Source organism: Ipomoea triloba, chromosome 5 (genome assembly GCF_003576645.1).
Source record: "Ipomoea triloba cultivar NCNSP0323 chromosome 5, ASM357664v1".
In the NCBI taxonomy this organism is placed as follows: domain Eukaryota; kingdom Viridiplantae; phylum Streptophyta; class Magnoliopsida; order Solanales; family Convolvulaceae; genus Ipomoea; species Ipomoea triloba.
This window is the reverse complement of record NC_044920.1, coordinates 22,622,778-22,635,688: the sequence shown is the minus strand read 5'-3', so window position 1 is coordinate 22,635,688 and position 12,911 is coordinate 22,622,778. Positions and strand designations below refer to the sequence as shown.

Genomic DNA, 12,911 nt, shown 5'->3' with positions numbered 1-12,911 from the left:
GTCCTCTCATCGTTAATCCGTGAGTTTCTGAATTGATCTAGCTTAGTTGTAGCGAATCTGCTCCGCAAAAAATTTGACGAAAAATCCAACATCAACAGCTACAGATCTCTTCCGCAACAAATCTGAGAAAAAAATCCCAACATCAAATAGCTACTGATATGTTAAGGTAAGCATCAATAATTTTTTTTTTAGTGTTTGAATTCTTCATTTGTTTCCTGCGTATATACTTCGTGTGTGTACGCCTGCGTATATACTCTCCCATTTCTTTGGTCCTTCCCCCTGTTTATGCCTTGTCATTGCTTTGAAAATTCCAATTGTTGACTTTTAGTGCTTTTGTTTTGTTAAGCTTGCCAAAATTTTAGGATGAGACTGAAGAATGCATTTCTTCCCAAGTCAAGGAGAAACCAGGTTTGCCCTGGTCATTCTTAATCTTCTTTACCTGCAATTTAAGATTAGAATTGTATCTGCACTATGTTTTAATAAAAAAAAAAGTATATAAACTAAACTTATAATACTTAACAGAATATTAAAACAGTTTATATATGCAAAGGTTCACTACAAAGCAAGAGATTTGTAAGACAAAACAACTTTTAGTGACCTTACAATTTGAAGCACAACTTCACTATATACAACACATCCTTCTTGTATATTATTGTAAATATATTCCTTTAATTACATATTAATAGTAAGATCTATTAATATAATTAACATGTTTTGTAAGTGGAGCTTGCCTTAAGGTAAGAAGTTTGTAAAAAATAACTGAGTTAAATACAACTCACACAAGTAAGATATGTGTCCAAATTTATTTATAGCTACAATTCTAGATAAGTTTGAAATCCTAACCTTTATCTGCCAATTTCTGCTTCTTCTTGAAGCCAATGATTATTGACCCCTTTAACTTCTTCATAGTTGTTTGATGTGCTTTATATTTTATATTGAAATGGATAGTCTGTGCTTTTAAATGAAGGGGTTGTACCTGTGTGAGACATTAGTATTTATAAAAATGTAGGACATTTAATTGTTTTGACTTTTGACAATGATTAGGAAATGAAAATTGATTACGGAGTACTTTTTATTAGAAAAGTAAATGTCGTACCTCTCTATTTTGCACTGGAAATTGCATTTTTCAGGAAACTTATAAGTTTACATCAAGTTTTCAATTTTAAATTTTTAGTTCTTTTTAACTAATTTATTGACTTGCAAATGGTGACAATACAGTCTGATGCGTTTTTATGAACAACTATCTATAGCTTGAATCCTAAAGACTTAAAACTTATATTTTAAATTTTTTTCATCTTACGAATAGACTTTACAGGAAATGTAAAATTGCATAAAATCCAATCTTAGTAGTTGGCACATACTTTATATTGTTTTAATTGTAACAGATTTTGGCCTCCAAATGCACATCATAAGCATATGGGAGGATGTGCTTGTTTAGTTTTCTGAATGACTGAGTGTGTGTGGCTACAACCCTCCAAACATTGCATAACAGATCTGAAGAGTATTTATGATGTGCATTTTTAATTGTACAGCTTTTGAGCTAAAATTTTCTATTGTGTGGACAATGTGCTGCTTGGTTCTCTTTAAGTTTGTTTTTGTATGTGTTTTTTTGCTTAATTGATAGTGTCTGAATACTTTGAATTGAAAGAGAGATCGAGATGGCTTGTGTTGCTTTGACTTCTCTAATGGCAACAATTAAGCTAGAGTTTCTGCAACCAAATCCAAGGGTTCCTCTTGATGATGAAGTGGGGTTTATATCAATGGAATCTTTCTTTGAAAAGCTTTCATCTTTGCAAGGTTTTGTGCAGGAGAAATCAGGGGCAGGAGATGTCACTGCAATCAGAGATTTGGAGATACAGATCAGAGACTTTGCACTGGATGCCGAAGACCACATCGAAATACAACTAAGCAACTTTCTTCTGGCCAAGGGCACACAGGATCAAAAAAAAGCTTATCAGCAGCAACTCCATCAAACCTTGGGAGAAGCAGCAGAAAACGCAGCAAAGTTGTTGGAAAAAAGCAAGGAAACTGGTTTTAAAGAAGTGGTGAATATAAGTGAAGGACCACTGATTCCTTGGTTAAAACATGATTTGGCTTCAGAGTCCAGCAATGTTATGGTCGGTCTGATAATGGACAAACTCATCAGGGGCTTTGTGGAACTACAAGTGCTCTCAATTGTTGGGATGGGCGGCATAGGGAAAACAACTTTAATTAGTAGTGTCTATAATTATCAATCAGTTTCAAAAAATTAGGAGTCGAGTTGTAGAGATATGCGAAGGATTGACATACTCAATTGTTGTAGTTGCAAAACGTCTATCTAAGTGTGACAACATAAAACAAGAATGGAAGAAGGTTGAAAAGGAAATAGAGTTGCTTGGAGTTCTAGATAGAAGGGTACTCACCCTCACTTACAATCAATTGCCACAACATTTAAAAGTTTGTTTTTTATATTTTGGAGTCTTTCCAAAACGTAGTGCAATCAAAGTGAAACTACTTATTAGGTTATGGATTGTTGAAGGATTAATTAATCCATTGGAGGGCAAGGAGTTGGAAAGTCAAGCTTATGAGTATTTACAAGAGTTTATTGATAGAAGTCTTATTCTAATTGACAATTGGAATTCTTCTAGAAAAAGTAAGAATTGTAGGATGCATAGTGCCTTGCATAGCTTTTGCATAAGATAAGCTCAAAAGGAGGGCATTTTTTGTGCTTTAAATACACACCAACTTCCACGATGGTCATTTTGCATGTTTGCAAATTCATGCCGTTGGTTAAGTTTATACACACAGATTTGACTATTATGTGTTGTTCGAAACAAACAACCCTCTCTCCATTTTCTTCTTCAATGAAGATGATGACATATCGGTATCTTTCAAGTTGCTAAGAGTTTTGGCTTTTGTTCCATCTTCATTTCTTCAAAGAGTGCCAACACGCTTACAGGTTTTAGTTTTTTTGAGATACCTATCTGTTACAGAATGGTTTGAGGGTCTTGATTATGTAGTGTCAACCAATCAATACTTGCAGACTCTTGTTGTTTCTAGTAAAGAATCCCAACTTAGAACACCTACTATTCGTTTGCCTTCAACAATTTGGAACTCACCACGGTTACAACATCTTGAACTTGGCAAATCTTATGTGATTGATCCTCCAAGCATGGATAAAGATAATATGCAAACATTGTCTTGGGTGTGCCCAACTCATTGTAGAACGGGAGTATATTGCAGGTTTCCAAACATTGAAAAATTGAATGTCTTTGTATTTTGCATCAATACTATTATTTTGGACAATCTTGAATATTTGGAACATCTTGAGAGACTATCAATTTCAGTTTCGTTTGGTTGCGTTGTAACCCTTCCAAAGCCATCTATGTTTCCTTCACAACTAAAGAAGTTGAGGTTGAACGGTACTAACCTTTCAGAGAGGGATTTAAAGGTAATTGAAATGTTGCCTCAGCTTGAGGTTCTCAAATTGGAAAATGCCTTTGATGGAAAAGTATGGAAAGTAGAAGAAGGATTGTTTCAATTAAAATTCTTGCTTCTCGAAAATAAAAAGCTCAAGCAATGGAGAGTTGATGAAGATTCGTTTCAATGTCTTAAGCACTTAGTCCTAAGATTTTGTTATTGTTTGGAAGAAATCCCTATGATTATGAAAGATATTGTTACCTTGGAGTCAATTGAGTTGCAGCAGTGTTGTCCTTCCATCATCACTTCTGCCGAGTGTACTCTAGAATCTCAACACGACGCTGGAAACAATACTTTGGAGGTTAGAAGCTACTATACGTACTACATGATTCATTCTTACTTTTCCATTTATTTTCCTATTGAATGCTTACTTTCTTTACCAAATTGATCATGTGATACTGTTTCTCCTTCTGATCCCATTTCATTGTTTTGCATTCTTGCATTCGTAGATCAAAATAATGGGACCTGAATATGATGAATCACAAGAGTCTGTACCTTGAAGCAGTTTGGGTTAACAGTTGAGTGATCATATCATATGCTAAGTCACAAGGTATGTTGCTTCAGAATATGAAGAAGAAAGCAGGGACTACTAATAGCAGTGAAGCCTCAAAGCCCAAAGAGAGACACATTGTTTCTTGGTCTCAGGAGGTTTGTTGTTTTACTGCTACATTTCCTTGGGTTTACTGTTCTGGTTTGCTGTTTTTGGTTGGTTTTAAAAATATTGGTGTGTTGCAGGAGGATGATATACTGAGAGAGCATATTAGAGTCCATGGATCTGACAAGTGAGAGTCTTTAGATGTTTGATTACTGTTTTGGATTATCAGAATCTTTTGTAATGGATAATGATGGGATGATGAAAATAAGGTTTTGTTTAATACTGTTTTTATGTAGTTGGACTATCATTGCATCAAGCTAAATATGTTACTTGGGAATGTTTGTCCACAAAAATGGGAGTACCTAATATATTGTTGTGCAGGCAACCTGCTTTATCGGAAGAATCTGCAGGCAGCTCGGAGTATAGCACTGGATCAACTTTAATAGCCCACGGGGTTGGTGATAATAGGGAAAAGAGTGAAGCCAAGCTATGTGCATTGCATCAGGATATTGAATCGGGATTACAATCAACCCACATTGATGATGAATTTGCAAAAGGAATTTCTGGCAATGCCTCGACTTCTCAAGGTTTGAAAGACTTACTTATTGGAGTGGAAAATCTGGCATCCAATAATGTTCCCATAAGGCTTTTTACGGTATTTATATGCCAATTGTACAGAATGTATACAATGTAGTTACAGATTGGCACATCGTCAATAATTACTCCCTGATATAGAACATATCAAAAAGAAGAAGAATACATTGATACGAGAGAGGAGGATCAACATCAACCAGTTGAACTGACTCCTCCCTAGCGTTTTTGCTTCGTGTGCAGAGTTTAGATAATAAGTTTTGTGGTGTTCTTCTGTTTCTCTCATCTTTATGTAACATTTAACTCATACTTATTGCAGTGGAAAATCCTATATTGCCTTTTGGACTAAAGATGTGTTAGGATCTAGGGTTTTATTGGCACATTTTCGTGAGGTAGAATGTTGAACTTTGCTCTTCAGGCTTCCGCCCAACACTCCCCTAGCTTAGCCACGTAGTGCTGGACTTGGTCCTTTACCGGCTTCTGCCTAACTAGATGCTCATATGCATGCCCAGAAACCACGAAAGAATTATGAAACAACATGTTCTTGGATACATAGAATAGGAGAGAGTTGAGATAGAGTTTCTTACACTGTTTTGTAGCTTTTCTGTGGCCATGAATTCAGAAGCTTCCTTGACAGCACCACTGCTGTGTTTGCTTTACTGGAGATCTGCAATGGGGTAAGTGTTGTGGGGAAGAAGCTAAGGGGTCTGAGAAGCTCTGTTATTTAAGTTGGTCAGAGGGCAAAGTGTGATCAATGGCAGAATGCAGAAAGTAGAATGCAGAAGCTTAGGGGTTGCAGGCTAAACAAATTAGTGAAGTTACCAAAAAAATCAATGTTGCAAAAATCTCGTTTAGGTGCCGATTAATCCCCGCATACTCGCTAGGCGCCGGTTGACCGCCTAGCGTGTCACTTTAAATGGTGGTCTAGGCGGTTGGCCGGCTAGGCAATCGCCTAGGTTGCCTAAGCTCAGCCTAGGCCACCTAAGCATTGCCTAGGCCTTTTAGGCGCTGACCACCAGGCCTCCTAGGCATCGACTAGGCCGCCTAGTGGGCTGATTTTTCTTTAATGGATTATTTCATTCAAAACAACATCGTTTTGAACAAAATAACGTAGGGTGCGTGCCAGAACAGCATGTAGGGACCGAACACCGAGCTTTCCAGAAGAGATGAAGAACTTTCAGACTAGGCGTCGAGAGGATCAAACTTAACTGCCAGGGTTCGTGTTACGGTAAAATACGGGAGTACGGTGAAAGTACTGTTGTATAAATACCAAATCGGGTACAAGTAGAAATACCCTATGGGAAACCGGTCTACGTGACAGTGGGTCAGAGGTTCCCGGTCTCTTTGACTATTCTAGTGAGTAAACAGCCAAAAGTCCTCTACGTCGCAATAAATGCGCCTTTTATAGGCGACCTCGGGGTGAGTTCCGGCCTGTCGGCATGTGATACGCGTGTCGAGCATGCACCGGTCCGTTCAGCGGCCCAATCCCTCAATGGTTAGGCACTAACTTTAGGTGGGCTAAGGTTCGAACCCCCAAAGGGTACGGTAAAAGGTCGGGATGTGACCCTGACCGGTCACCGCGGACCGGGAAAAAGAGGGTTCTGGAGGACTCAAGATGCAACTCTCGACGTGGAGAATAGACCAGGAGGTCGGTAGCTGTAGACCGGGATTTCATCCTTATCAGTTCAAGTCCTGTTTATTTTTAGGGGGAACCCGGAAGGGGCCAGCTAAGTGGTCTCCCTAACTCTACAGATTCGCGTAGCATGCACAAGATCATAAGCGTAGATATCCTCAAACTCCGGTGGGCAGGCTGTAAACACCTTCCAACCCACCGTTTGGGCGGTACCTAGCTGGCACGCTAGGGTTCGAGTCCTGTTAGAAATATGTTTAGTTCTATTTTATTTATTAGTTCCCTAACTAGTTTATTTATTTATTATTCGAGGCGTCATTTTGGGCCCTATATTCAATTCATTGGGCTATAATATTTATTATTTATGTATACGGCTATATTATTTACTATTTATGTATTCTTTGGGCCACTATTTTGGACCAATATCTCGTGTTTTCTACATACTATTTTGGGCTTTGCGCTCGGATAATAATACTACTATTTCTTTACCCTATTCTGTACCTCTATACCCGATTTATGGTGGACTCAATCCCAATAAATTCATCACATTCTAAGCAAATAATGCACGTAATTTTACCATTCATGAAATTATATTGAAATTGAATTTTAATTCGTGACAATCAAAACTCCCATTTATTATTATTCGAGCATACCAATTAAAATAGCTCGAGCCGTCGCAGTCCATGCAGAAATCCTTGTCAGAATTTCCTAGTTCTTGAAAGAGAAAAGAGTCCGCATCCTTGACTTTTTTACTTCCAAAAGCTTCTCTCTTGCAAATCGCTTTTCTCATGAAAGTGAAAGTGATTTGTTGTGTATTGATTCAATGAACAACAGATTACAAGTAATACAATAGACATAGGAGTCTAAACTTACCCCAACATAATAGGGAGTATCTCAGTCAAAGAAATACCAGCATTACACTATCCTAAAGACTCTAACACACCCCCTCAAGCACAAGGTTGAGAGGGCACAACATTGAGCTTGTCCCGCAGCGCCTGAAACTGGGGTCCAGATAGTGGTTTTGTAAAAATATCGGCCAGCTGGTCCTTCATTGACACAAAATTAACGATGAAGTCCCCAGATGCAACCTTATCACGAACAAAATGGTAGTCGATCTCGACGTGTTTAGTGCGTGCGTGGAAAACGGATTAGCACACAGATAGGTTGCCCCGATGTTGTCACACCATAGAGTAGCTGGTTGACCCGAGTGCAGACCTAACTCCCGTAGTAGAGACACGACCCACGTGACTTCAGCTGAAACGTCAGCTAAGCCCTTGTATCCTCGTAGGAATCGCACGAGTTGGGTTCTCCAGAACAAGTAGTTACGGGAGGTTAGTTTCAAAGAGACAAAATGATGGGCTGAGGTTAAGGGATTTGGTGATGTCGCCGGAGCTTGGACGGTGGCTGCCGTCACAGTACGCTCGGATGATGCGTCGACATGGGTGTAGGGGAGAGGAAAACGGATACCTATCGCTATCTGATACCAAGTGAAAGTGATTTGTTGTGTATTGATTCAATGAACGACAGATTACAAGTAATACAATAGACATAGGAGTCTGAACTTATCCCAACATAATAGGGAGTAGCTCAGTCAAAGAAATACCAGCCATACACTATCCTAAAGACTCTAACAATGAAAACTCCTTATCATTGCATGTTTGCTAAAGATCTATCTATCAAGACTTGGGTACGAATTCTAATTCTAATTCTAATAAATGATGTAAAATGCATTTAAAAAAATTGTTTTGCAAAGAAAGAGCTTACCCAAAAATCAAAAGCAAAATTCCTCATGAGTTGATTTCACGGATCCTAATTTATGAGACGTGTTCAGTTTTTCATAAATATAACACTTCATCTCATAAGGATTATATTTTTTTCATGAGTAACTTTTCAACCTCTAATATTATAATTTTTTTTACCCATAAGCATTAGGTCATCCTCAATAGTGTGAGGTTTTTGAGAAGATTTTGCAGGTATAATTAGAAAAGAGAAAATGAGAGTGGAGGAAAAAAACAATATCAAATTTTGAAAAAAAAATAGATTTACGAGAGTTGCGCCTCATGCAAGGTGAAGCACATCTCTCTTCCTCATTTGTGGGCCCCATAATTCTGAAAAAATTCTAAATTTGCAAAAGACTTTGCACCTTATCTCTCTTCACTCTCTCTCTTTCGTGGTGGCATTTTTCTATAAAAAATTGTGCAAAATCCACAATTATAGAAGGCCTTAGGGGTCATTTACTTCATTTTTCTGTTTTTTCCATTTCCAATTTTCCATTCCTCCAGTTTTTCATTTTCCCTCTCCATTCCTTCCGTTTTCCCTTTCTCGAGTTTTTCAATTTTTCTTCTCCATTTCTCTAATTTTTTCATTTCTTTAGTTTTAGTACATAGTTTGATTACAAAACAAAATACTAAAAACTTCATTAAATACAATCATCTCATATAACATTTGTATATTTATACAACAAAGATAATAATAATAATAATAATAATAATAATAACAACAACAACAACAACAACATCGACAACGATGATAATAATAATAATAATAATAATAATAATAATAATAATAATAATAATAATAAATAAATAAAAAGGAATTAGCTGTGATTTTACCGAACGTGAGACCTCCGTGTAGGCATAGCACTGTTCACCCGTGCATTCTCCATTTGGAAAAATGGAGAAGTCAATTCTAGCTCTCTCCAAATTTCTATAGAAATGGAAGAATGGAGATGGAAAGTTATTTTAGAGGATTGGTTTTAGTAAACAAGTTTTCCATTTTTCATTCTTCTACTTCTCCAATTCTCCATTTTTTTTAGAAAATTCTCCATTTTTTCCAAGTTACTAAGCGACCTCTTACACTTTCTCTCATAAGTAACAATCAATTAATTTATACATAATTACTATTACATCTTTTCCGATTAGAGAGGGATGAGAGAGAAGGGCCTTGGGTCTTCCACTAGAGGGATTTTTGGGGTCCACCAGGAAAGAAAAAAGGGAAGGGAAAGGTGTCAACGCGTGCGTGGAGCACCCAGCGTGCACGCGTCCGCGTTAAGGTCACTGTTTTTTATTGGCTTCAAATCTATCTTTTTTATTTTTTTTCTCTCTTTTTCTCTCCTAGTTGGAACTTCAAAAACTATTCTAAAAACCTCACTATTGAACTTGACCTAAGTAACTATTCAACCCTTAAACATTTAATTTTAATTGGAATATTACTTTATTTAACTCAAAATATTACCCTTCTTTTATAATGAAAAAAAAAAAGAATAACAGGATAAAAATTAAAAAAATAGAAAACAGATAATGAAAAATTGAAGGTCGTGCCCTAGTTTCTTATCTGACTCCATACATTGTTCAAATAAAATATAAGAACAATCAAAGTTCTGATCTGATCTCCAGCTCACCATCAGATATATATACCATATCATATGTACAATTGTATTTTCTTTATCAATTTTTTTAATAGGAATCCTTTCTTCCTAGCAAGAGTTTGGTGATAAAGCCATAGAAAGATGATGGGTCCACGCGCTTAACAAAATACATACAATGTATACAATCATGCTTTGCAAACTGTCCATTTGTACAACCACATGAAGCTACCTTCTGCTCAGTTTCTGGTACACCCTCTTCGGATGCGGGAATAATTTGTATTATTGTCTAATCCATCTTAGGATACACTAATTTTAAGTTTTCAAAGCCCTAGTCCAACAACAGCTGACGAGGTAAATAATTAGTCGCTCTGTTAATCTTTAGGTTTTCACTCGTTATTTAAGGAGGTAAATAGCGAGTTGCTTCGTCAGTCTCTAGCATGTTCCTATTCCTTACCTGTACACTCTCTCCCACACTGTAGCTGGAGCAAGATTTTAAGTTGATTGGTCGAACTAACTGAGCTAGTCTTGCGTGACATATTTTCTTTTTTAAGACTATATTTTGAATCTCATTAATATGTTCGGGCCATAAATTGACCCAACCTAACTTTTAGATTTAACATGAAACTGTACATTTCTGAGTACAAAGATAAGAATTCAATCTAAACCATAATCCTCATTGTGTCACGGGAAACAAGTTTTAAATTATGCATCCCATCCACTAGACTGAGAAGGGAAAATATATATACATATTTGACAATCTTATCAATTAATTGAAAATATAGAGCAAACGTCAACATCTCAACATCTCAATTATGGTATATATTTTACTAATATTCAGTGAAATTAGTTACAAAATAAGAACTGGAGAATCAAATCATACCATATTGACAACTGGCTTTGTCTTTTCTCCCATACATTCCCTGAGTGTATGTTTCATCATCCTTTCTATGTATATATATACACATCCACTCCAATTCCCGAGAAGCATCACCATTCACCATTCACCAATCACCACTCACCAGTTATCATCTTTTTTTAATTTTTCTTGAAATGGGCAACTACATTTCCTGCACCTCGTTAGGGCCAATGGGCAGGCAAGCTAGATGCGCCACGGTGATTCTCCCGACGGGCGAGATCCGACGCTTTCACGAGGCGGTCAACGCAGCAGAGGTGATGCTGGAGCACTGCCCCGGCCATTTTCTCGTCAACGCCAAGTCCCTGCGCGTCGGGGGGAGGTTTTGCGCGTTGGGCGCGGTGGAGGAGCTGGAGGTGGGGAACGCGTACGCTGCGTTCGCGATGAAACGGGTGAGTTCCGTGGTGAGCGCGGCGGATATGGGCGCGTTGTTCGTGGCGGCTGCGGCCAAGAACAAAAGGGCGGGCCGGGCGAGCGCCAAGGTTTTGCCTGCTGATTACACGGAAGGGTTGGATGAGGTGGAGGGTGAGGTGGGTAGCTTACCGAAGCTGGAATTGGATGACATTGAGGATTTCTCGGCGCCGGATTTTAAGCGCAGGCTGTCAATGTGCAGATCAAAGAAGCCTTTGTTAGAGACCATTGCCGAGTAATGAATATTATGGCCTGGCAAAGTCGGTTTATATATTCATTCAATTTTTTTCCCTCGATTTGGGGGTTTGGTCTCGCAAATCTTCTGTTGTTTGCTGCTGTTAATATTGACTGCTAGCTTGGAGGTCTGGTTTTATTTTTCTGGATCTTTTCTTTTTGGGCATTGATTGCTCTGTTGCCTACTTCTGGAAAGGAGTTTTTTGCTGCGTGCAGCGCACAGGTTACTGAGCTGGGTTTGGGTTAAGGTTAAGGTTTCGGTTTGCAGTCTTGCTAATACCGGGAAGGATTTTTGAGGGCAAAATTAAAGCCCTCTATTGTTTGCTGTTTTCTCCCTCTCCTTTTGAAGGGGAGGTTTTGGTGGTCTTGGTGGGCGGAAAGCGGAGTTATGGTGGTGTGAGAGATCCGGCGGTCTTGTCAACATAAAATTGGTGGCCGGAGGTTGGATTAGATGGCGGCAGGCGGTGGTGCTAGTGCGGGTCGGCAGGGGTGATGAAGGCGGCGGGGGCGGAAGTGGGGATGACGGCGATGGCGATGGCGATGGCGATGGTGGGGCGAAAGAGGTGATGCGGCGATTGAATGAAGTGAAAATGTGATGAAATGAGTTTGGGGTTGATTTGTATTGGACATTATTATGTACTTGCTTGGGCTTGATTTTATTCTAAATTGTGAGTTTATTGTATTCTTGTAATTGGAATAATCGTATTTTGAATTTCTTGCTTGTTGTATTTTCTTTATTGAAATAATTGTATCTTGCAACTATTGTTTGAGTAATAAAATTTTATTGTTTCAATCAAAAAATCATTTATAATTTTTATTTTTTACTAGTTGTGCTATTTTAAATTAAAATTTCATTATGAGATCTTGTAATTATTTGCGAAGAATTGGGGATTAAAAACTAGTTACATCAAACAACACCTAAAGTTAATTTTATCTTTTGGCTCAAATAAGATAAAATTGGTACATAAGTACCAAAAATGGTGATAAAATTGTATGTTGAATTATTATGCATGTCTATTTAGTATTTACTATGTCTTGTGTATTGTACATGTTGTTTCTCTTTGAAAAATTCTAGATTCATTAGGATAGTCATAGTTACCTAGAGCACCTTTTCTATTATTTGCTCTTTGTTGTGTGATTATAAGTAGGGCTGTCAAAGTGGGTCGGAGCCCGCGGGCTGGCTCGCACTCACCCCGCAGTGGGGCGGATTAGAACCATAAAATATATGGCCCGCGAAATAACGGGCCTAACGGGCTTGGCCCGCGAAGGCCCGCAGCCCGCGCGGGTTGCGGGCCAAGCCCTATTAAAAAAAAATTATGAATTTATACGTTGCACAGCAAGGCAGCGTTCTGCCTTGCTGTGCAACATATAAATATATATATATAACATATGTTATATATATATATTTATATGTTGCACAGCAAGGCAGAACGCTGCATTGCTGTGCAACATTTTATATATATTAATATTTTATTTTATTTTTTACTTTTTTTTTTAAAACAATTTTTTTTTACTTTAGTTTATGAACATTGAATTATGTATATATTTAAAAAAAAAAAAAAAAAAGAGAGGGAAGCCCGCGAGGCCCACCAACCCGCGTGGGGCGGGCTAGGGTTGATGTAATCCTAGCCCGCGGGCCTAGCGGGCCGGCCCGCAAAAGCCCGCTAAAAAATAGGCCCGCGGTGGGGCGGGTCTAATGGGGAGGGCCGGC

The 12,911-nt window shown here is 38.2% G+C and overlaps 1 protein-coding gene and 1 pseudogene across 1 annotated transcript; both read left to right on the top strand.

Moving 5' to 3' along the window:
• Positions 1 to 417: 417 nt before the first annotated feature.
• Positions 418 to 4,995, top strand: LOC116019991 (annotated as a pseudogene).
• A 5,433-nt stretch (positions 4,996 to 10,428) lies between these two features.
• LOC116018973 lies at positions 10,429 to 12,001 on the top strand. The gene has a single exon (XM_031259026.1). The coding sequence runs from the start codon at positions 10,693 to 10,695 to the stop codon at positions 11,203 to 11,205; it is 513 nt and encodes a 170-aa protein (XP_031114886.1). The 5' UTR covers positions 10,429 to 10,692; the 3' UTR covers positions 11,206 to 12,001.
• Positions 12,002 to 12,911: the final 910 nt, after the last annotated feature.

Bases quoted from the DNA above. Each gene is read 5' to 3' on its own strand.
- LOC116018973 (XM_031259026.1), top strand. From the start codon at position 10,693: ATGGGCAACTACATTTCCTGCACCTCGTTAGGGCCAATGGGCAGGCAA.